General features: G+C 40.7%; 1 protein-coding gene across 1 annotated transcript in view; it reads left to right on the forward strand.

Annotated features, from left to right (window-relative positions):
* Positions 1 to 21,846, forward strand: part of LOC136847766 (uncharacterized) — a 185,109-nt gene extending 163,263 nt beyond the window's left edge. The window contains exons 8-9 of the mRNA XM_067119648.1: positions 11,769 to 11,908; positions 18,361 to 21,846. Coding sequence (XP_066975749.1) covers positions 11,769 to 11,908; positions 18,361 to 18,521 — 301 coding nt within the window. The 3' untranslated portion in view covers positions 18,522 to 21,846. The remainder of the gene's footprint in view (positions 1 to 11,768; positions 11,909 to 18,360) is intronic.
* Positions 21,847 to 22,891: the final 1,045 nt, after the last annotated feature.

Genomic DNA, 22,891 nt, shown 5'->3' on the forward strand with positions numbered 1-22,891 from the left:
TAGTCAAGGATCTCGCCTCCAGCCTTAAGGAGAAGGCTACTCAGGACCTCCTTGCACAGTCTTCCAGACGTCCTAGTGTCCCATCCACGTCATCGCAGGGACTACCCTCTAAGAGACAGAAGCTCTTTCGTGGGAAATCTTCCTCCTCTAGACCCTTTTCGCGAGGAAGAGGCCTCTCCAGAGGCGGAGCCCCTTCTTCCCAAAGGGGCAAGAAGTGACTTTCTACACCTCCAGACACCAGTAGGAGCCAGGCTGCTTCTGTTTTCGGAAGCCTGGAAAGTAAGAGGGGCGGATTCCTGGTCCCTCAATGTAATCAAGAAAGGTTACAGGATCCCGTTCCTCGAAAACCCGCCCCTGTCCTCTGCTCCCAGAGATCTGTTGCCCTCTTATCGTCCGGAGAAGCAACAGATCCTTTTAGATCTGCTGGAAGAAATGATCGAGAAGAGAGCCATAGAGCGAGTCCTGGATTTGGAGTCTCCAGGTTTTTACAATCGTCTCTTCCTGGTTCCAAAACAGTCAGGGGGGTGAAGACCAGTCCTGGACATCAGCAGACTGAACAATTTTGTCTTCAAAGAAAAGTTCAAAATGGAGACGCCTCAGTCTGTTATCAATGCGCTGTGGCCAAGCGATTGGATGGTCTCTCTGGACCTCCAGGATGCTTATTTTCATGTCCCCATTCATCCTCGGTCGAGAAAGTATTTGAGATTTGTCCTGGGGGGATGAGTGTACCAGTTCAGAGCTCTCTGTTTCGGACTGAGTACAGCTCCTATGGTGTTCACAGTCCTGATGAGGAACGTTGCCCGGTGGCTTCATCTTGCGTGCATAAGGATCTCGCTCTATCTGGACGACTGGCTCATTCGAGCCTCATCGGAAGAAAGGTGTCTGGAGGACTTACATTCAACTTTGGAGCTGACGAAGTCCCTGGGACTTCTTGTGAATTTAGAGAAATCACATCTGATCCCCTCCCAGTCCATTCTTTATCTGGGGATTCAGATGGATTCAGTGGTTTTTCGAGCCTTTCCATCCCAGGAACGTCAGCAGCACTGCTTCGTAAAAGTTTCGGCCTTCCTGGGGAAAGAAACATGCTTGGTGAGGGAATGGATGAGTCTGCTGGTTACCATTTCATCACTAGAGAAGTTTGTTTCCCTGGGGAGGTTGCATCTCAGACCCCTCCAGTTTTTCCTTGCGGACAACTGGAAGAACAAGGAGGATCTAGAGGAGTCTCTCAGGATCTCTCTCTCTGTCAAGGACCATCTTCGGTGGTGGCTCGATCCCTGTAAAAGTTGGCAGAAGGGGTCTCTCTCTCTCTTCAGAACCCCGACCTAGTGTTGTTTTCCACGCGTCCATGTCGGGATGGGGAGCAACACTGGGGGGGGGAGGAAGTGTCAGGCACCTGGAAAGGGGAACAGGTGTCCTGGCACATCAATCTAAAAGAACTGGAAGTGATTTTCTTAGCTCTTCAGTTCTTCAAGATCAAGTTGCAGGCCGGGTAATTCAAGTCAACTCAGACAACACCACGGCCTGGCGTACCTCAAGAAACAGGAGGTACTCATTCTCGGTCCCTGTTCATGATTGCCAAAGAGATCCTGCTGTGGGCACATTCTCGTCAGGTGACAATTCTCACGCGTTTGTAGCAGGGGTCGAGAATGCACGCGCGTGGACCTTCTCAGTCGGCAGCATCAGCTTCTTCCAACAGAGTGGACTCTGAACGCGGAAGTGTGTCAGGAGCTTTGGAAGCTTTGGGGACGTCCCCTGGTGGACATCTTTGCAACTTCAAGGACCACAAGGCTGCCTCTTTACTACTCTCCTGTGCTCAACCCGGGGGCCCTAGCAGTAGATGCCTTTCTCTGGGACTGGAAGTGTCTAGACCTGTATGCCTTTCCCCATTCAAAATTCTGGGGAAGTCATCAGAAGTTTGTAGCTTCAGAAGGGACGAGAATGACATTAATCGCCCCTTTTGGCCTTCAGCGGAGTGGTTCACAGCGGTCATGTCTCTCTTGGTGGATTTTCCAAGAACGCTTCCTATGAGAACAGATCTTCTCAAACAACCCCACTTTTGAGAGGTACCACAAAACCTTCCCGCTCTGAGTCTGACTGCATTCAGACTATCGAGAAGTTGCTCAGAGCGAGAGGGTTTTCTAAACCAGTGGCTAAGGCGATCGCCAACGCCAGGAGAGCCTCCTCCAGCACAGTGTACCAGTCAAAGTGGGTCATTTTTAGGAAGTGGTGCAAACTTAAGGGAATTTCCTCTACCACAACCTCTGTGTCCCAGATAGCAGACTTCCTTTTTATTTGAGAAAGGATTTAAAGCTGGCAGTCCCTACCATCAAAGGCTACAGAAGTATGCTGTCAGCGGTCTTTAGGCATAGAGGCTTTGACTTATCGGACAACAAAGACCTTCATGATCTTCTAAGGTCTTTTGAGACGTCTAAGGTAGCCGCCCCTAAGTTACCTTCGTGGAATTTAGATGTCGTTCTGAAATTCCTGATGTCCAAGAGATTTGAACCTTTGCATTCCGCTTCCTTCAAGGACGTAACCAAGAAAGCTATTTTCCTAACTGCTCTGGCAACGGCGAAGAGAGTTAGTGAACTTCAAGCGATCAGCAAGATTATAGGTTTTAGAGGCCCTGATGCAGTCTGCTCTCTGAGCCCTGTGTTTCTTGCCAAGAATGAAAACCCGTCTTCCCCTTGGCCCAGGTCCTTCGAAATTAAGGGCTTGACGGACATCACTGGACAAGAACTGGAGAGAACCCTGTGCCCTGTCAGGGCTCTGAAATTTTACTTACAGAGGACCCAGGATTGTAGAGGTCCTTCTACCAATCTTTGGTGCTCGGTTAAGAGGCCTGATATACCTCTCTCGAAGAATGCCCTGGCGTTTTTTTTAAGAAGCACCATCATAGACGCCCATTCCAGTGTGCTAGACGAGGATTTGAGATCTTTGAAGGTCAAGGCTCACGAAGTGAGAGCCATTGCTACCTCAGTGGCTTTCCAGAAAAACCAGTCTCTCAATGACATTCTGGGTGCCACTTTTTGGCGAAGCAATTCTGTCTTCGCTTCTCATTATCTTATGGAAGTAAAGACGTCCTATGAGAATTGCTGTGCGCTGGGGCCTTACGTTTCCGCAAATACGATCTTGGGGGCAGAAAGCGACTCTCATCCTCTCCTTTAGTTTTGTTTTTGTGTGTTTTTTAAATTATATTAGATGTGTTGTTTTTTATGGTTGTTGGGTCTCCACCAGTGGTGGTCGTCCCAGTCGTGTTGTTTTTTATGGTTGTTGGGTCTCCACCAGTGGTGGTCGTCCCAGTCCTTAGTTTATGTTATTTATTCATGACGTAACTAGGCTTGGTCAGGTGGTTGTTTCGTTTGTCGCTTGCCCTCACAGTAAGGTCATATGGTCTAGTCACATTGTGGTCTCGCCCCCGTTGACAGATCATCTAGATTTCACCAGCTTTATAGGTCCCTACCTCGCTGGAGTCTCTAGTAAAGCAGAAGCAGACTTGGGTGACAGTAATCACGAAGTCAGCAATGCTAACAGGTAAGGAACCAAGGCGTCAATCGCCTACATATGTTTGTTTCCTAAATCCTATTCTGTCTCTTCCCACCTCCAATGGTGGGATTCAGCTATATATATATCTGTCAGGTAAGTGTCATGAACAAAATGATATTTTTATGATAAAATAAAGTTTGTTCATACTTACCTGGCAGATATATATAATCATAGTACCCACCCTCCTCCCCTCAGGAGACAGTAGTTCTAGATTCTAGAAAATCTGAATAGAAAATGGGAATGGTTCCTGATACCCGCCTCCCAGCGGCGGGAATGGGTACTAACCACCTGGCCCAACTGCGTGTGCCGTAAGTTTTTGAATTTCTGTCGGTCCCTATCAGAGAATACAGCTATATATATATCTGCCAGGTAAGTATGAACAAACTTTATTTTATCATAAAAATATCATTTTTCAAATAATATTAATGTAAACAGCAAAATGTTGATAAAATATTTCACTTACACAATCCATTGATGCTGTATTATTATATCAATCTGTTTACTTATCATTGTAATATGTATAAAAAACCAATTGTCCTGACATCTGTAATGTTTATGTTCTGAGAATCAGCTGATTGAGCTTACTACCGAAGAATTAGGAAAATAATTTTCTAGTTGCTAAAACAAATGAATTTATTAATGGAATTATTATTTTTAGTTTTGTACATAAAAGTTTATGATACAGTAATTTAGAGAGAGAGAGAGAGAGAGAGAGAGAGAGAGAGAGAGAGAGAGAGAGAGAGAGAGAGAGAGAGAGAGAACTGGTGTTTACAATTGAAGTCTCAGCACAGTAGCTGGGGACAAGACATGACAGGGTGGGAAGGAGAGTATAACCTTGTGTTTCTTACGTATGAATTCAGATTTTAAATATTTTTACAGTAATTAGAGATGACACACCAAAAGTGATAAAATATCTTCTTGTGTACTGCTATAAAAAGTATGTGATAATCATAGAGTCAACTAAACTTGTAATGAAGTATGGTTCAGTAAATCAGAGAAAGAAAATAATATGGCAACAAGTACCTACAGTAAAAACAATTACAAATGTCAGGATGATAATTTTTTTTTGTACATATTACGATGATAATAGATCAATATAGTACAGTATAAATGGATTCTGTAAGTGAAATAACATTTTTAAATATCTAACTTCCTGGTAGTTACATTATATTTAGCATTTTATTTATATTTTGCTGATTGACATTAATATTAATAATTGCAAAATTCAAAATACAGCAATTTTCGATAAAAAGATGGTCAGGTGAAAATACCTGAGCGCCCTCTACCAGGTAACTAGAACCATTCCCAATTGTCCTCAGAAATTATTTGCCGATCGTTCTATCAACACGTTGGAAATTCTGCTCTACTTTGGTTTGCTTTACTACAATTGGTGAAGTACCCATTACTTGTTTGGTTTTACAGTTGATGGCTTTCTTTGATTTTGGATCTTCCTGGATTTTTCGTTTCTCATTGTTAGCCTATCTGTTCGGTTTCTGACTGTTACAATTGTTCTTTGTACTTGCTTTTCAAGAATGATTGTTGTTAGAATGTGTGTTTGGGGATGCAAGAACTTTGCTTTCCAAGGCTGCTCTTGATCCCCACACAGTTTGTAAGAAATGCAAAGATCATGTGTGTGTAATGTTGATGATAGATGCAAGGAGTGTGAAAGTTTGTCCGAGAAAGAGTGGTGGAGATTATGATCGTATGTGAGGAAGATTGAAAAAGGACAGAAATTAGGAGAGCTAGATCTTCCAGTGTCCTTTCAGCTAGGTCTTCTGATAGTCAAGTCCTTTCTAACTTGTCATTTACTAATATTCCTGATCCTAACCTAAGGCTTTAGTTTTACAGAACCTCCTGCAAGGAGTCGGGAGTAATTAATCCGTCTTTTAAAGGATATAATGGCTGCTATAGCAGTGGCCATAGGAGTTTCTGAATATTACAATCCCTTTCTTCGGATAGGGAAGTGATGTGGGGGCTGTGCATTTTTTGCAAAAAAAGTTCGGTGACAGTGTTAGTGCAGTGGAGGGTGCGTCCGTTCGTGTCTGTCACGCTCTAGCCCTAGACCTCTTCCATGCTCCCCAACCCCTGGGAGAAGGAACGTCGTCAGGCTAAGGGAGGTGAGAGACGTTGAACTGGGTGGCGTCCCCTCGAACGATCCCTTTTCTAACGCATCCCCACGCTGTCTCCTGCAGGAAAGGCGAGATGAGGACGTGTTCGTCTTCCCTCGGATGACGCAAGACCCAAACGTGGTTGGCGTCAGTCATAAAAGTCTAGACCTATCAAGAGTACAGGTCCCCCTTCCCGCTCCAACAACCCTCTTGCAGCAAATGGAGCTCTCCAGAGACAGAAAATTCCTGTCGGAAGAAACAACATATGTTCTGCGCCTAAACAAAGGCGTAAGTTCTTAGCTGATTCGGAGGAAGAAGACATATACATGACTTCAGTTCACGCTTCTCAGGAGCCCCAGAATGGGACGTGTGACGCAAGCTGACTGACACCACCTCTTCATCAAAAGATCCCAGCTAGAGTCTCCGGTTGTGGAAGCTAGTGCAGTGCCATCTCCAGTTGTTTCCCAGCAGCAACCGGCACTCTTGTCTGAATCCAGCAGTCCCTTGCGTCTCCTTTTGACTCTTACAAGAGCTAGGACTAAGAGAAAAACACAGGAACAAGGAATCCAAAGGACGTCAACAGACCCAAGAAGAGGGTTAGTGATAAGAATCAGAACAACAAGACGCTAACAACCAGCAACCCTCTTTCAACCAAAGTTGCAGCGCTCACACCACCACGCTTCCTTTAAAAACAACTGAATTAACTAAACTAAACGGGAGGGAACAGGATTCGAAGCTCCCTGTCCCAGCACCGAATCCATGCGTACGTATGCGCCAAGCAGCACGAATTCACACGTTTCCCCCTCTCGTTCGACATCGGAAATGAGAGCGGATCCTTTGGAAGAGATCTCCAAAGGAAACTCAAGAAACTCTTCATGAGACGCTGATCTGAAAAACTTCTTACTCTTTTGGCGGACTTATTTCCAACGATTTTCATCAGGCCATACCTTAAAGTCCATCCTCAATATTTGATGGGTAGACCCCAGAAGTCTTCCTCATTCAAAGAAGACAGTGTTGGCCAAATCAGTGAAGAGAGCCTTTTCGACACTGAATGATTGGATTTTGAAGAAGAAGGAACAAGGAAAGACAACTTTTTTCCTTTCCCTGACAGGACAAGATTGGCTTCTAGATCCAGCGTGTGGTACGAGACTGGGAAGCTCTCGGTTTGGGAGTTCCTGCCTCCTCCCAAGGGGACTTCTCCAGATTCGTTGACTCTTGGAGAACAGCCATGACTAAAGCCAAGGTTCTGTGGTCCACTAGGAGAAGTTGGATCATTTGCTGAACCTTCTTCAGAACCTATTGAAGTCTTCAGCTTGATGGACTGGACTCTTGCAGCTCTTGCAGAGGTTTCAGATCAGAAGAATGACACGCAAATGCACCTTATTGCTTGTCTCGATAAAGCTGTGAGGGGACGGGTCGACATTAAGAATTTCTGCCCTTTTCACAGCAGGTGTTATCAAGAAACAAAAGCTATGTTGTGTGAAGGTTCGTGTCGTCTGGAGTGATATTTAGCTCAGAAATCTGAACTGTTGTATACTCCTTATCTAAAACAGCTCTTCCCTTCAGAGCTGGTTAAGGACTTATCAGAAGCCCTTGCGCAACAATCAACGCAAGATCTGATCACAAGGACTGCTACCTCCACTTCGACAAAGTTCTTCCGGCAAACTTTTTAGCCAGGAAGGACAAGGAAGCTCCTCCTACGCTGCGTCAGCCCTTTTCGTGGGAGAGCCCTTTGAGAGGAAGTCAGAGAATGGCTGCTGGAGTTTTTGTGCGTAAGAACCCAAGCAGCAACCCAAATCCAAGAAATGATCACAACAACCTCCAGACACAAGTGGGAGCCAGGTTATCCCACTTTTGGCAAGAGTGGAGCCAAAGGGGAGCGGACGTATGGACAGTCTACTAGTTTTGAAGGAAGGATACAAGATTCCCTTCCAAAAGGAAGCTCTTTCACAAGAACCGTTGGAGTTGACAGCTACTTACTCCCTGGGGAGCAAAGCAGCAGCTCTTCAAGAACAGGTGACCCAGATGCTATCAAAAGCAGCAATAGAAGAGGTAAAGGACCTCGTCAGAGGTTTTACAACAGACTTTTTCTGGTACCCAAGAGCTCGGGGGTTGGAGACCAGTTCTGGACGTAAGTCCACTGAACAAGTTCCACCAAGCAAAGTCAAGTTTGCCATGGAGACATCTGCGTCAGTCCTAGCAGGCACCAAACAGGAAGACTGGATGGTTTCAATAGACCTACAGGACGCATATTTTCACATACCAATTCACCCGAACTACAGAAAATATCTGAGGTTTGTGCATCTCGGGACAACCTATCAGTTCAGAGCACTTTGTTTTGGACAAGGAAGAACGGAGCCTTACGTTTTTTCTCTTTCTTGAGTGGCATCGTGCCAGCTCACTGGTTACATCTAAAAGGTGCCTGATTTCGATGTACCCCTAGTGATTGGCTAATCAGAGCCAGATCGCCTGAGAACAAAGTGTCTGGAGGATCTACAAGTTACAATGAATTTGAGCAACAGGTCTGGTAGTAAATCTAGCCAAATCGGCTAACGCCTTCACAGGACATCATCTACCTGGGGAAATTTGGATTCAGTCAGTGGTTTCCTGGCTTTTCCCAGCCCCGAAACGCATTCTAGATTGCTTAGAAAAGGTGAAGCTCTTTCTAGGGAGATGGACCTGTTCCAGCGAGGAAAGTGGATGAGTCTGCTGGGGACCCTCTCCTCGATCGAACAATTCGTCTCCTGGGAAGACTACATCTACGTCCACTTCAGTTCCATCTGTCAAGCTATTGGAAAAGAGGCCAAGATCTGGAGACGTGGATTCCGATCCCTCTGGGAATCAAAAACATTTGAGTTGGTGGAACGACCCCAAAAAACTTTCAAGTAGGCCTCGAACTTCAACAAAAGAACCCCGACCTAGTGTTGTATTCAGACGTATCGGACATGGGATGGGGTGCAACGCTGGGGAAGGGCGAGATCTCAGGTCTATGGGAAAACCATCAGAAGAAATGGCATATAAATGTCAAGGAACTGGTGGCCATTCATCTTGCACTAGTCCACTTTCAGGAGAAGGTCCAGAACAAGATTGTACAGGTCAACTGACAACACCACAGCATTGGCCTACATCAGGAAACAGGGTGGCACTCGTTCGTTTTCCCTGAATGAGGCAGCCAAAGATCTCCTGCTGTGGGCAGAACGAACAACTTAAGAGCTGATCACCCGCTTCATAGAGGGGAGAGAAGAACGTCTTGAGCGGATCTTCTCAGCAGAGGGGAAGACAGTTCTCACCACAGAATGGACCTTACATCACGATGTGTGCAACAGGCTTTGGAATCTGGGGAGAACTTGTCAATAGACCTCTTTGCGACACAGAGAACAGGTTACCAGTCCACTGCTCTCAGTCCCAGACCAGGAAGCAGTGGCGGTGGACGCTGGCGGATAACTCATGAATTGGGAGGGACTTGACATGTTAACGCTTTTCCTCCATTCAAGATCCTAGACAGAGTCATGAAAAGTTCAGAGAGTCGAACGACGCCCGCATGACCCTGATAGCTCCATTTTGGCCCATGAGACCATGGATCACGGAGGTGATGGAGTGGCTGTAGACACCCCCAGATCGTTACCTCATTCGGAACGATCTACTCAGACAGCCACATATAGAGAGATACCATCAAAATCTCTCGGTCTTTCAACCTAACTGCCTTTCGACTATCGAAAAACTGGCAAGAGGAAGGGTTTTTCAAGGGAAGCTGCAAGAGCCATCTTGGAGAAAGGGAGGAGAACGTCCACACTCAAGGTGTACCAATCAAAGTGGGACGTATTCAGGGAATGGTGCAGGAAAAACAACATTTCCTCTTCCAGAAACCTCTCTAACTCAACTGGCAGATTTTCTTCTGCATTTGAAAACCAGACAGAAACCTAGCAGTATCTACCATCAGGGAGAATAGCATGCTTGCTAAGGCAGCGTCTTCATGTCACAGAAATATTGCTTTGTCCGGGAGACAAGGACCTCACGGATCTCATAAGGTCCTTTGAGACAGTTAAGAGGAAGGACAACCTGAGTCCTCTTGGAATTTGGACGTAGTCTTAAAATTTTTAACCTCGAATAGGTTTGAAGACTCTCGACAAGGCTTCATGGAAGGATCTCACTAAGAAGACCCTTTTCCTGGTCGCTTGGCTGACAGCCAAGAGGGTAGGAGAACTACAAGCCTTTAGCAAGAAAGTAGGCTTCAATGGGGAAAATGCAGTCTGCTCACTTCAACTTGGTTTTCTCGCTTGGAACCCTTCTCAACCATGGCCCAGATCTTTTTCCATACCAGGACTGTCTCATTTAGTAGGACAGGAAAAAGAGAGGCTTTTGTCCAGTTAGGGCCCTAAAATTTTATCTACAAAGGACCAGAAACATGAGAGGTCAGACAGATCACCTCTGGTGCTCAGTGAAGAAACCTTCGTTACCCTTTATCAAAGAATGCACGGAGCGTTCTTTATCAAGGACTTAATAAGGGAAGCTCACCAAGAATCAGAACGAGAAAAGCTTTCCAATCCTTCAAAGTCAAAGCTCACAGGTAAGAGCTGTGGCAACTCTTCGATGGCTTCCTCCAAACAACAGGTCAGATGAAATCGATTTTGAAGAAGACGACTTTGGCGAAGCAAATCTATCTGAAGATTGTTACCTGAAAAAGTACAGACCCAATATGAGGATTGCTGTTCCGGTCCGACCACGTTGCCTCCGGGCGCCTGAGTTGGAGAGGGTACTACTGCCTCTACCCTATAACCTTTTTTTTTTTTGTATTATACCCTTGCCTTTTTCTTGATTTGAACTCACAGGTTGTCTGTGAAGGTTGTTGCAACCTTCCACAGTCTGGGGTTGCAAGTCTAAGTTGGGTTTTATGGAGTGTGTTATTTAGTGATTTTACTGGGTCAGGTGGTCAGCTCTTTGTCCATGGCTATGCCAGGATAGCAAGGGTGGTGGTCTAGTCATGTTAAGTCGAGGACCGTGTGACAGCCCCATAGAGACTTTCTACAGCCCCTGGATGAAAACTTGCTAGGTCTCTCAAGGAATGCAGGAGAATGAGGCAGGATAAGAAGAAGCCAGCTTCCTTATCAGGTAAGAACCAGAGTATGTTTACAGCTAATTTTTAGTGTTTAGTAATTATACAATTCCCAACGGTGTTTTGTTCTCTAACCCACCACCAATGGTGTCAATCAGCTATATATATGTAACTACTGCAGGAAGTTAGATATTTAAAAATGGTATTTTCATTATAAAATAAGTTTTTAAAAATACTTACCTGGTAGTTCCATACTATAAAAGGTCCCTCCCTCCTCCCCTCTGAGAACAGCGGGCATGGAATTTCCAAGGACAATTGGGAATGGTTCTAGTTACCTGGTAGAAACACGCTTCAGGATGCCTTTTCTGACCATCTATCAAGGCAGATGGGACGCAATTTCACAATTTCTGCCGAAGGGACGACCAATCGTTGGGGATAAAGCTATATATATGTAACTACCAGGTAAGTATATTTAAAAACTTATTTTATACTGAAAATCCTTTTAGTGATATGGAAGAGTTCTGTGATTTAGTAGGATTATATTTAGCATTTTATCCATACACTGGGTTTACATTAATATTAATAATTGAAAATTATTAAATACAGCAATTTTCTTATCATAAAAAATGAATTTAGTCGTGAAAATAAAATGAAAGTACAGTAATTAGTGAATATTGCTCTATGCAAAAAATTTCAGATTAGTGAATTTTCACAGGTATATGAAGGGAGAAGTTCCACAGAAAAAAGTGATTAACTGAGAGTCTATTGCTGATCCACGATCTCAGCAGGGACCCACTGTATTGCTTCTTAAATACAGTACTGTGTAAACTTTTTATTTTCAAGCTTTTAGATAAAAATTAAGACCTTCCATTCTTGATAAGAAATTTATACACTCTTTTGAAACGAATGATTTTTAAAGAACTTTTGGTTCTTTGAACTTTGCTCAGAATATTAAAAACTAGTTTTTTAAGAGAAATAAATATTTGTTGTAAGTTAAAGTAGAATATATGAGAAACATTAACGCCAGACATCTTTGAACAATTAAAGCAAATCCAAAAACAGTATTTATTAGCACGTAAAGCCAAACCAAAGATCCAAAATCGTCAGCAGAAATCAGGCCAAACAGATCCTGAATGTCCACCTGGACATGCTCCTTTATCAGAGTATGAACCTAACATACAGATTCATTTACCGGAAAAAAGTACAGAGAAAATCTGATTATTAAACAGAACCACAGGCAAGTATTCATTAACAGTTAAGGTGGCATGATTATTCTGAATTATAGCAGTGATGTCAAGATGAAATGGTGTCTTGAAATTTCGGAGTGATGTTATTTTGCTGAACATTGGTCCATGGTATGTGATAAACTTTTTTTAAAAGTGCAAATGGCTTTTGAAAGAATGATTACAGAATATAAATTGTAATTTTGTGGGCTTTTGAAAGAATGATTACAGAATATAAATTGTAATTTTGTGAATAGTGATTTACAAAATACTCAGTCTTCAAGTTTTAATGAAGATTTTATTCAGGGAATTGTTAAAAAAATATGGATAAACTAAATATAACGAATATTCTGACCTTCTCAAAATACTAGAAATTACAGGGACAGCACATATTGTAAGTACTGTATTCATTTAGTCATAATGGTGGCATGAATTCTATTCAGGTGAATAAGCTGGCGAACCTTCACATTTGTATGTGAAAGGAAATTTTATCCTATGTTCTGGGAGTTACAAGCTTTATATGTTCCTTGTGTGCAATATATTTTGACTTGGGTTGTTATAGTTTGAACATCTATAATTTAGGGTATTAAGGTTGGTTCTAGCTTCCTCAAGATAGGAGTTGAAGGGTCTTCTGGATTTCTGTTTTGCCTTGGGACTGCAAGTCCTCTTGGTTATGTTTGTGGGTGCTGTTAAGTAAATGGTCCATTCAGTTGGCCTCATGTTGGAAGGTGACTTTGATGTCTCGTACCATTAGGATCCAGTTAGCCTCAAGTTGGAAGGTGACTGATTTCTCGTACCATTAGGATCCCAACCATGGAGTCTGTTCTTAATCTTAGTGGCAGAGTCATCAGAATATTCCAGAAGGGTTCTTTTTATTATTTCTCTTGACCCTGACCTTCCAGGTGCTCTCAGAACCCTGGATCACAGGGAGAGGGAGCACACCTGGTGGAGTTTTTATTGCAGAACTGGGAGGAAAACTGCAGCACGTATATCTTATATGAGCTGCAGGCAGGCTTCTTAGGCTTCCAGCTTTTGTGACCATTTAGTCAGGTTGCTAAAACAAGTGAAGGGGTGACAACACCACTGGTATCTTTTCCTGAGGAATTAAGGAGGGACAAATTTCAGAATCTCTGCTTGCTGGCTGTGTAGATTTCAACGTAGGCAGAAATACATAGTCTACATCAGGCCTTATTTTGTTCCTGGATTTCGCAACATCATGGCAATGCTTTCAGCTCCACTGACTGGATTATTCTGTCATACATCTGCAAAGTTTTGGTAGGTTAGTAGGAACCCTTGTTAGATCTTTTCCCCACATTGTTGAACCCCAGACTTCCACTATACTGTTCACTGCAGACAGAGCCAGCAGTTTGGGCAGTAAATGATACTTGATGATTATTTGTTTCCTGAGTGTTCAGACTGTGGTAGAGGTGCTTTGCGATTGTTCAGATGTCAAAAATCCTCATTGCTCCCTTTTTGCCACAGTGCGACTGGTTTCCTGACTTTTGGAATTTGATTTGGACTAGTTCTCTTCCTGCTTGAGGTGTGTGATGAAAATAACCTCACTTCCAATAGTTTCATTGAGTGTAGTGTCAGAGAGATAGACTTTATTTGGGGATGTGACCTTGGTGCTACATATCCTTACTTGGTCTTCGGTAAGCCTCTGTTGAAACCTCTCTTTTGGATTTGAAACCCAGAATGTGTTTCTGAATGCCTTTGCATTCTCTGAGCATGTCAGTGAAATTCACGTCCTTTTAGGCAGACTTACATTGGAGCCAACAGTAATCAGCGGGTCTCATTTACCCCAGAACATGTAGCCAAGACTCCATCGTATAACAGGGATGGATATTTCCGATTACTTTGCTGTTCTTGCCATGTCCCTGCCTTTTTCTGAAGACTATCTTCTGTGTCCTGTGAAAGGACAGAGCCCGCAGGTCATATCGCCATCAAACTGAATTCTATCATGAGTCCTCTTGTTTGGTTTAGCACAACAGTTGTGTTATAGCTCTAGGATGTTATTTCACAGGCGTATGTGTCCTGATAAGACCTTCCTATATTTAAGGTTAAGGCTCATGAAGCTGAGAGGTCTCTCCTACTCCCTGGCTTTTAAATAGTCAGGAGCTGTCATACTTAAAAGCAGGCCGTTAGCATTGTTAGAATACTTTGCTATATTTTATCATCCCAATGTTATTCTAATCTCTTTTGTATATATAATTATTTGTTATGACCTATTGTTTCTGTAGCCCATATACTTTCTGTTTGGAGGGGTCTTGATTCTTCAACATCATCATCCTCTTCATGAATCGCCTCTTACTATCTGGCACACATGAAGGGCTCTAGTGCTCGTTGAATGTAATGTATGGACTAATGTTGTTCATCGCTGGAAGAATACTGATGGCAGCTGGGTTTGACAGTGGAATATCCTCAAGCATGTGTTGCATCATTGCATGTGATGGTGGTGGAAGAATTGGAAGGAACAGTGCCTCTACTATTGTCTGTCTTAGGTTTGCTGAATCAAGTACTTCAAGGAAGAAAACAGGTTCTCTTTAAGCCCCTGATATGTATCTACATCAAAATTTTGTGGAACTGTAACTGGCTGGGTTGCTACTGGCTGGGCTAAGAATTGACAGTATAGCTTGCAAAATTTCTGCATAGCAACTTTCTAGGGGTGCTGACTCAGCTAGGAATTGAGTGGCTTTGTACCTAATCACTCAACTGCTTCGTCTTCTCTTTTACAGCTGCTAACTATGCTGACAATGGGGTGTGGGCTGTATTTCATTGCACGACAGCAGTCTTGTCCAAAAGGAACCTTCTTTCACCACTGTGGATGGAGGCTTGCATCATCTGTAGAAGTGACAGGGGCCTGAATGGTGTATCTTAAAATATTACAAAATGACTGATCACATAACATGTACTGCATTTTCATGTGTTTTTATTTGGGGAAGACTGTTGGTGGTGGCTTGGTCTGGAAAGTAGAATATCCTCAAGTATGGTTTTTATCATTATATGCTATGGTGTGGATGATGGAATTCACAAGGTCTCTACAATTTCATCTGCTTCAGTTTGCTCAAGGAAGAAAACAGAGGCTGTCTTTCAATTAGGACATGTAGCTACATCTAAATGCTCAGGAACAGCATGTAGCGGGTGCAGTGTTGGCTGGTATGGTAGTGGGATTTGGTCTGTGCCTGACTGCTACACTGTAATCCTACCTGACATAGTTGCTGGCTTGGCTGGCAGTGGGTGTGGTCTGTACCTGACCACTTGACTGCAGTCTTGTCTGAGGAGGGATGTTCCTTCACTTCTACTAGTGGTGATGCCTGCATCATCTAGAGAAGTGAAAAGAAGAGCTGTGCTCCCTCAAAGTACTACAGTGTAACTTACCATATAAAATTCTCTGCATTAGCACTATTGTTCTGCCAGGGAAGACTGTTGCTGGCAGCTTTATCTAGACATTAGAATATCCTCAAGCATCGGTAGTATTGTTCGCTACACTTTAGTGGTGGAGGAATAGGGTCTAAACAGTAATCTGCCTCATGTTTGCTACCTTGCCATACAAGGAAGAAAACAAGCATTTCTTCAAGCAGGACATTAGCTACTTATAAATTCTCTGTTTCAACAGCAGCAGGCCGGGATGCATCAGACCACTTGACTGCAAGCTCATCTGAGGATGATTGTTCCTTTGCAGCTACCAATGTAGAGGCCTGCTTAATCTCTAGAGGTGACTGGGGAAGAACAGCGCTCCCTCAAAATGCTCCAAAGTGGTTGAATGTGTTCATCTTGGGAAGATTGTTGGTGGTGGTGGTTGTGGGAGAAACAAGGTCTGAGCAGTTAACTGCTTTAGGTTTGCTGTATCAGGTCATGAAAGGAAGAAAACAGGTGTTCCTTCCAGTGGGACAGGTCAAGTAAATACATTTAAATTCTTGGGAGCAGCAAATAGCGGCTGGCTTGGATGGCAATTTGGTATTCTCTTTACCTGATCACTCAACTGCAATTTCATCCGAGGAGATATGTTTCTTCATCACTACCAGTGGAGAGGCTGGAGGGCCTGTCACAAGGATGCTGAAGATTTTGATGCATGCAACACTGACAATTTTAGAATAATGTCCAATGTTAAGAACTAATCTTGACATATCTCTCTGGTGAGCATGGGTAGCAGACTGCTCATGGAAGTCTTGCCACAACAGATGTGGTTCCCTGATAAAATTAGACTGTAATAAATTGCACCTCTTCATGGGCAGTCCTGACTGCAATCAAACAGTATGATGAAATGAGAAATACACAGTACAAAAAAATATACAGCGAAACCACCACTGAATTGAAAATATATACTAAAACTAGTAATCATGAAATATTAATGGAAAGAGGAATGTTATTACTGAATGAAAAGAGAAAGGTTATTGATACATGTTACAAAGCCAAAAACAGTACAGCATATTTATAGCTTTAAACATCAGGTCACTCAGTAACTGAAGATAAAGAGAAAAGCAGTTTTTATGAGCACAAAAGGACAACACCATCAAAGGGGTTTAACAAATGCGTACTCCTCATTAGATGTGCTTAGTGAAGCTGAAATGTTACAAGCATTAAATATATATATGGTACAACAAGTAAGACACTGCAGTTATTATTTGCAAGCAATAACAATAACAACTTTCAAACTTGTACTGTTACCAAATGCCATATAATACCAAAGTACACTGTTGCAATCACCCTGCTGCAAAATCAAAGTGTTGTAGTAACAAATACTTCTTCAAATAAGAAGACCACCTAGATAACTGGCTTGGTGGTGAAAATGATCTGTTGAGATGAAGTTACAGATAGTTACACAATTTAAGGAAAAGATAGTGAAATGGGTAAATACGTAGAATGGAATTAGAAAGAAGTATATTGCAGGAAAATGATAAATCTGCAAGCTTAGCAATTTTGTAATGAGAAAAACAATCTGGAAAAGCTCCACACTTGTTAACAGTGTGCATACAAAAAAGTGAGCCATTTGTTGTGTATGTCTAATAAAGACTGCCATGTTTAAACATTTTAAGATACAATATTGGATGTTGAAGTGATTGGTTTGCAGGTTAGTTTAAGCCCAAGAGAAGGGATTCATTATAAAGACATCAACCTAACGAGATTGACCTAAATCAAGGACTGACCCCATACTGCACATAGCTAAGAACCAACTAGAACAAAAGACCATTCTCCTGTAATTACTACCTTTGCCCTAGTAGAGATGAAGGATTGTGGAAGTGCTGAGGAAATTAGTGAGAGTCTTTATTTTCCTGAACACATTTACCATCAAAATTATTTTGCAAAAGACAAAAATTAACACACCATGAGAGGTCCTTTAATCTTAATATCTTGAAATGCATTATACAACCCTCCCCATCTTATTATTCCAAGCCATTATGAATGGAAGCATAAAATAAAAGCTCATACAGAATGATTTTCAATTCACAAGCCAAACAGATTTTCATGCACTGCTCAATATCTATTGATCAAGTGGCTCAAAAAGTGAATGGAGTAAAATGTTAGGTACCTTTCCTTGGCAGTGAGAACTTTGGATCTGGTGAGAGGAAGTTGGTTAAACCAGTCTGTCTTCTTTCCAATACACCTAATAACTAAACAATCTTCATCACTAGTAGGCTATTTGCTTTCATGAGCACTCTCTTCTTATACAGTATCGCCCATGTCCAACTTCTTACGCTTTAAAATCTTGGGAATTTCTCCTTGGTATTCTTTTTAAGTTGTGGGTATATGATTTCTGCTAGAATCTGTGCTCAAAATATGAATGTGTCCATGGTCCTTAGAGGGTTTTTGTTGCGTGGTAATACCTGGAATCATAAAAATAAAATTATCAGAATTGTAATATAAAATTTAGGTCAAAGGCCAAGCGCTCGGACCTATTAGGTCATTCAGCACTGAAAAGGAAACCGAGAGTAAAGGAGGTTTTAACTGTGTAACGGAAGCAAACCTCGCACTTGCACTATGAAATAATTATTAGGAGAGGGGGAAAAGTAAGATGGAAGAAAGCTACTATGAACAGAGGTACAGTAAAAGGAATGAAAGGGGTTGCAGCTAGGGCAGAAGGGACACTGCAAAATAAAAAAAAACTTAAATAATGCCTAAGCTGCACCACATGAGGTGTACTGATGGCACTATCCCCTTTACGGGAATAAGATTATTGAAGAAAGACTTGGAAACCATTCCCAATCGCAAAAATTTTTTATTACATGCATTGTAGTACTGTATATACTAGCACTAAACATTTTAACTAGTATTTTTATTTCATTACTTAATTTCTTGCATTTTTAGTCTCCAAAGAAACTCGAGAGGCTTTTTGGGCATCTCTATCAGTAGTAGCTTCACTGGAGTAAACCATTTCTTTCAGGTCTTCAGTTGCTGGAAGTTTCTATAGCAGTTAAAATATTTATTTCAGGTCAGGCTGAAGTCATGAGAGAGTTGTCTACTTTGCCTGTTGCTCAGGATACTTTACGAGTGAAAAAGAAACGACATGATCTGGAAGAGAAACTAATGCAAATTGAGGATGGCCTAAGGATATTTTCACAGCCTAAAGTGTATGTGGTGAATGATGATTAGCAACACTTTCAGTACAAAACTTGAGATGATTAAGTTTTGTTAATATTCTCATTCAGGTACTTAAGGCAATAACTAAACTAGAAGTCACAGCAGTGTGAGCACTAAATTTGGTAAAATATAATATAGTAATTGTAGCTTTAATATACAGTAAAAATATGGATGAAGTTCTCTACAGACTTTTTGTATACTGTAGATTGTGATTTGTATGCATAGTAAGTATGTGCAGTCAATTGGTAATTTTATGAGTGTTGACCATACACAGGTGATATGTTCCTTTAACTTTTACATAAAAATACCATCTCGTATTTCACATTAGCAGAGCTTTGTTTATCATATGAGAATGCAACTCTTGTCTTTAAAAAAACTTATTTTTGTTGGTGATGTTTGTAGTAAAATATACAAAAAAATTAGATAACCTCAGTTTGGAAATACAGTACAGTATGTCATCAATTTAAAGTTTAAACAGAATCAATGACAGTGGTTTGTTGTTGCATTTTGATTACATTTAAAATGCAATTCCTCAATTTTAGTATATGTGTAGTTTACAGGAAGTATATTTTAAAATCTGTACTTCCTGTAAACTACATTGATATACTAAAATTTGCTAAGTAAACTACATTGATACAGTATACTAAAATTTTGCTGTATTGTCTATATAAATTTCAGTGTCCACATTAATTTAGATAAATCTTTCTCATTAAAGTGTATAATAGCAATATAAATAAAGAGGGATGAAGATTAACTGCATAGTAAAATTTTAGTATTCAGGGAAACTAGAATCATAGATTTCCTGACATTTAAGGCTACTGAACTGCAAAATGTACGGCTAGATTTTGAGAAATACAAGCATTTATGGAATTGGCAATAATAATAATAATGGAATTTATTCTGATATGCAGACTCTGGCAATGAAATAAGTTTTTATTAAAACTTCATGCTACTTCAACTGTGATTTGTTTAGTTAGAAGTGAAAATGGAGAACTTAATAAGTGAATGATTTGGTGCTGCTCAGCATAAGTAAAAATACAGTTTCTTTTAGCCATGACAGATGGAAATTTAGAAGCCTGCTTAGAAGTGCTTTCATAAAAATTAGAAATGCTTTTAAGCCTACTTAACAGTGTGCATAAATCCATTAGGTAGATGCTCAGTGTGTGTCTGTGCAAGTATAGATGGTTTTGTGGTCCACAGGTTTTTCTGAAAAGATATTTAATTACTGGTCTAGAGTCATGTAAAAGTACTTACTCAAGAAACTGTAGTTTTGTGAACTATGGCTTTGGCTATTAATTAATAATTAATATCGTTTTAACAACTAATGTGCTTGCTCCCAGAAATGAGGTAAAGATCCAGATTTGTTTTTTAGGGGTAACCATCCTGTTTACTGTATTCAGAGCCAAAGAATGGACCAGCACTAAGGATGGACAGATAGCCATGGCTGTTGGGTTCCCATTGCTCGGTTGAGCTCTCATGGATCTTTGCTAAAATAATTTTCTTTGAGACAACAGTTTATCACTATTTTCACATCATTTCGTCATCTGCGCAGCAAAAATGATTAGCTTTGCAGTTACAAGTTTTAGATAATCATCAACTTGGACTGAATATTTTTTTAGCCTTGCATATTCATTAGGACTACCTTTTCTTTTGATATACAGTACTCTTTAGCTTAACTATATGGACTTTATTATGAAAGCCACGTTTATTAAAAAACCCTCATGCCTTAGATATTCAGTTGGTCATTCAATATTTTTACATACTCCTCATGGGTTTTCTGGTCTAGGACTAGTTTTATTTGTCCATGGCCAGAATCGCAACAATAGAATGGTGGCCTGAAAGGATAACAGCATATTTTATTGTAATTAGCTTCTTGTGGCAATTTTCCATTGGCCTTTCTGTACACAAGAGAGGTGCAGGTTTAAGGTCCCTCTGGACTGACTTGGTATGGAAAATTTCACAAATTACCCAAAGCTGAAAAGATCTTCACAACATTAAGGTGAAACAGGTCCTGCGAGGGTCTGTTACAGTAACTCCAAACTGCTTGGATGTGCTTGGGCATTACACCACTTGTTCTTTCAGGATGGCTAGTTTCCACAAGAGATTAGGTAGATATAGGTTATATTTCTTCATTGTTTGACATGAACTTTGTGACATTCATCGTAACAGACTTGCTAGTACATTTTCGTTGTTGCAGAACTATTCTAATTTCATGCCTCCTATCATGCAAAGGAAAATTAGACTTGTGCAGCTGAGCATGCTATTAAACATGTTTTCTCTGCATGAGTGTAGCTTAATTTTTCAATAAGAATAATTAACTTGTCACATTAACGTGAATGTAATTTTAGTATCAGGCGACTTATGGGACCATTGCAACATTAATCACACTCCGTATAAGAATGTATTACACTTGGGCATGCTACCATTTGCCTCTACAGTATATTGCCCAACTCCCTAGATCCATAGGCTGTCTTGACTGAAGTATATTAGTCTACATTTCAAGTAGAAAAGTTCTCCATACATTCTAAAATTTGACAGTTTCACAAATGGCTGCTTAAGATACCAGTTACAGCAAGATTGCCGAGATGACTGCCACTCTACTAAACGTGCCACTTAAGAGCAAGATTGCCGAGCTGACTGCCTCTGCTAAAAATACCACTTGTGGTAATATTGTTGAAATAACTGCCTCCTCTCTTTGGACAACATTTAGGGTAGGGTTTCCGTGCAACACCATTTTTATATCAGATTTTCCTCTCTATATGGTCATATGTGAAATGAATTCTCTCTAGTCTTCTTGCGTGTGCACTCTGCCTGGATTCCTATCTGGTCAAAGTTATTTTTGATTTTGTGGTCTCTCCTACTGGTCTTCGTCCACCTATATTGATGTAGGAAAATAAGCACAATGTCTTATCCTGTTAGTATTTCTAGAACTCATGGACATGTCTCATAATATAGGTGACTCCAGTGTCACTGGAAAATAATAACTAGCTATGGTCAGTGTATCAAAATTAAATTGATAAGTAAAATATAATCTTCCCCCTTTTTTCCCTCCATTTTTTTTTCTTTTCCTCTTTTTTTTTTTTTTTAATTCCCCCTCTTTTTGTTATTTATTTATTTATTTATTTAACTGCTTAATTTTTTATGTACTCTTTCTCCCCTTTTTTTCCCAGCCCGAGAAGAAGCCTAAAAGAGTTCAGAGGTCTGGTTAAACAAATCATTTATAACTAACTAACTAACAGTGGGTCTTCTGCAAGGTCCTGAACTAGAATGAATCCTTGCTACTGACTAAACTAGAATAAATCCTTGCTAATGAGAAGTGGTTGCTTAATCATCCCTTGAGATTGTAGAGATCCACTGATATTCAGTTTTGGATATCAAATAGAGGAAAATGCTATCCTTTTGCCTTAATTTGCATAAAGGAAATTAATGCCATTTGCTACATGTGGATGGAAATAAATTCCAAGACCTACCTGTGGATAGTGGAAGTGAATGTCATTAGCCAGATTTTGAACTAATGAAAGCTTCCTCAAATGTTAATTTTACAGATTCCTCAAGTCTTGTAAAACCTTGTGTATTTTTTTTTATCATATGTAGACAGTGTCAATATGAAATTATGCAAAATGCATTCAGTTCTAGGACACACAACACAATTTTCTAGTTGTATGAATTTTCAGGAGTTATTTTTTTTATTGTTGCTGATCAATATTTAACATTAGTCATTAAACTTTTTGTATGTTTATGTTAGTTAAGCATTTATTAGGCCCGGTGGCAGTCCTGATTTTTCAATACTGAAGATGTCTTTTTTTAAGATGAGTTATCAGGCAACAGATCTGGATCAAATGAAATAACTTTGGAAACAGGTAACCAATACTGTCATTAATAAACAATTAACCCCAAAGGCTCAGATTCCATTTTCAGTGATGTTACTAAATTTTTACAATGCTTATGATATTTTTATTTACAAAGATACAGACTAATAACCTCAGTCTCTTACACTTTTTGGAATTCTTTGGAATTTAATGTGATATCACCAGATTGTTTTTTATATGTATATGAAAAACAGAAAAAGTGGCAAATATTAAAATATATATCCCAAATACAATTTAGTGTGGAAAGTTGCATGTAATGTGTTAAGCTTAGATTAGCTTTGTCAACCTTTATACCCTGGTTATTACAGAGAGGACTGGAATAGTTTGTCGGTCTGGAGTTCATGTATTGGATGTTTCACAGTCAAATTGAGAAAATATAACCAAACCCTACAGAGACCTGTAAATTAAAGATGGGTAAAATTTTTATATTTGTTGTCAACAGTGATAGTTATACATTAGATGAATGTTGGTTTCCTTTTCTTTATTTTTCTTTAGAAATAAGTTTTGAAAGGG

The sequence above is a fragment of the Macrobrachium rosenbergii genome, chromosome 17 (genome assembly GCF_040412425.1).
Source record: "Macrobrachium rosenbergii isolate ZJJX-2024 chromosome 17, ASM4041242v1, whole genome shotgun sequence".
Lineage (NCBI taxonomy): Eukaryota > Metazoa > Arthropoda > Malacostraca > Decapoda > Palaemonidae > Macrobrachium > Macrobrachium rosenbergii.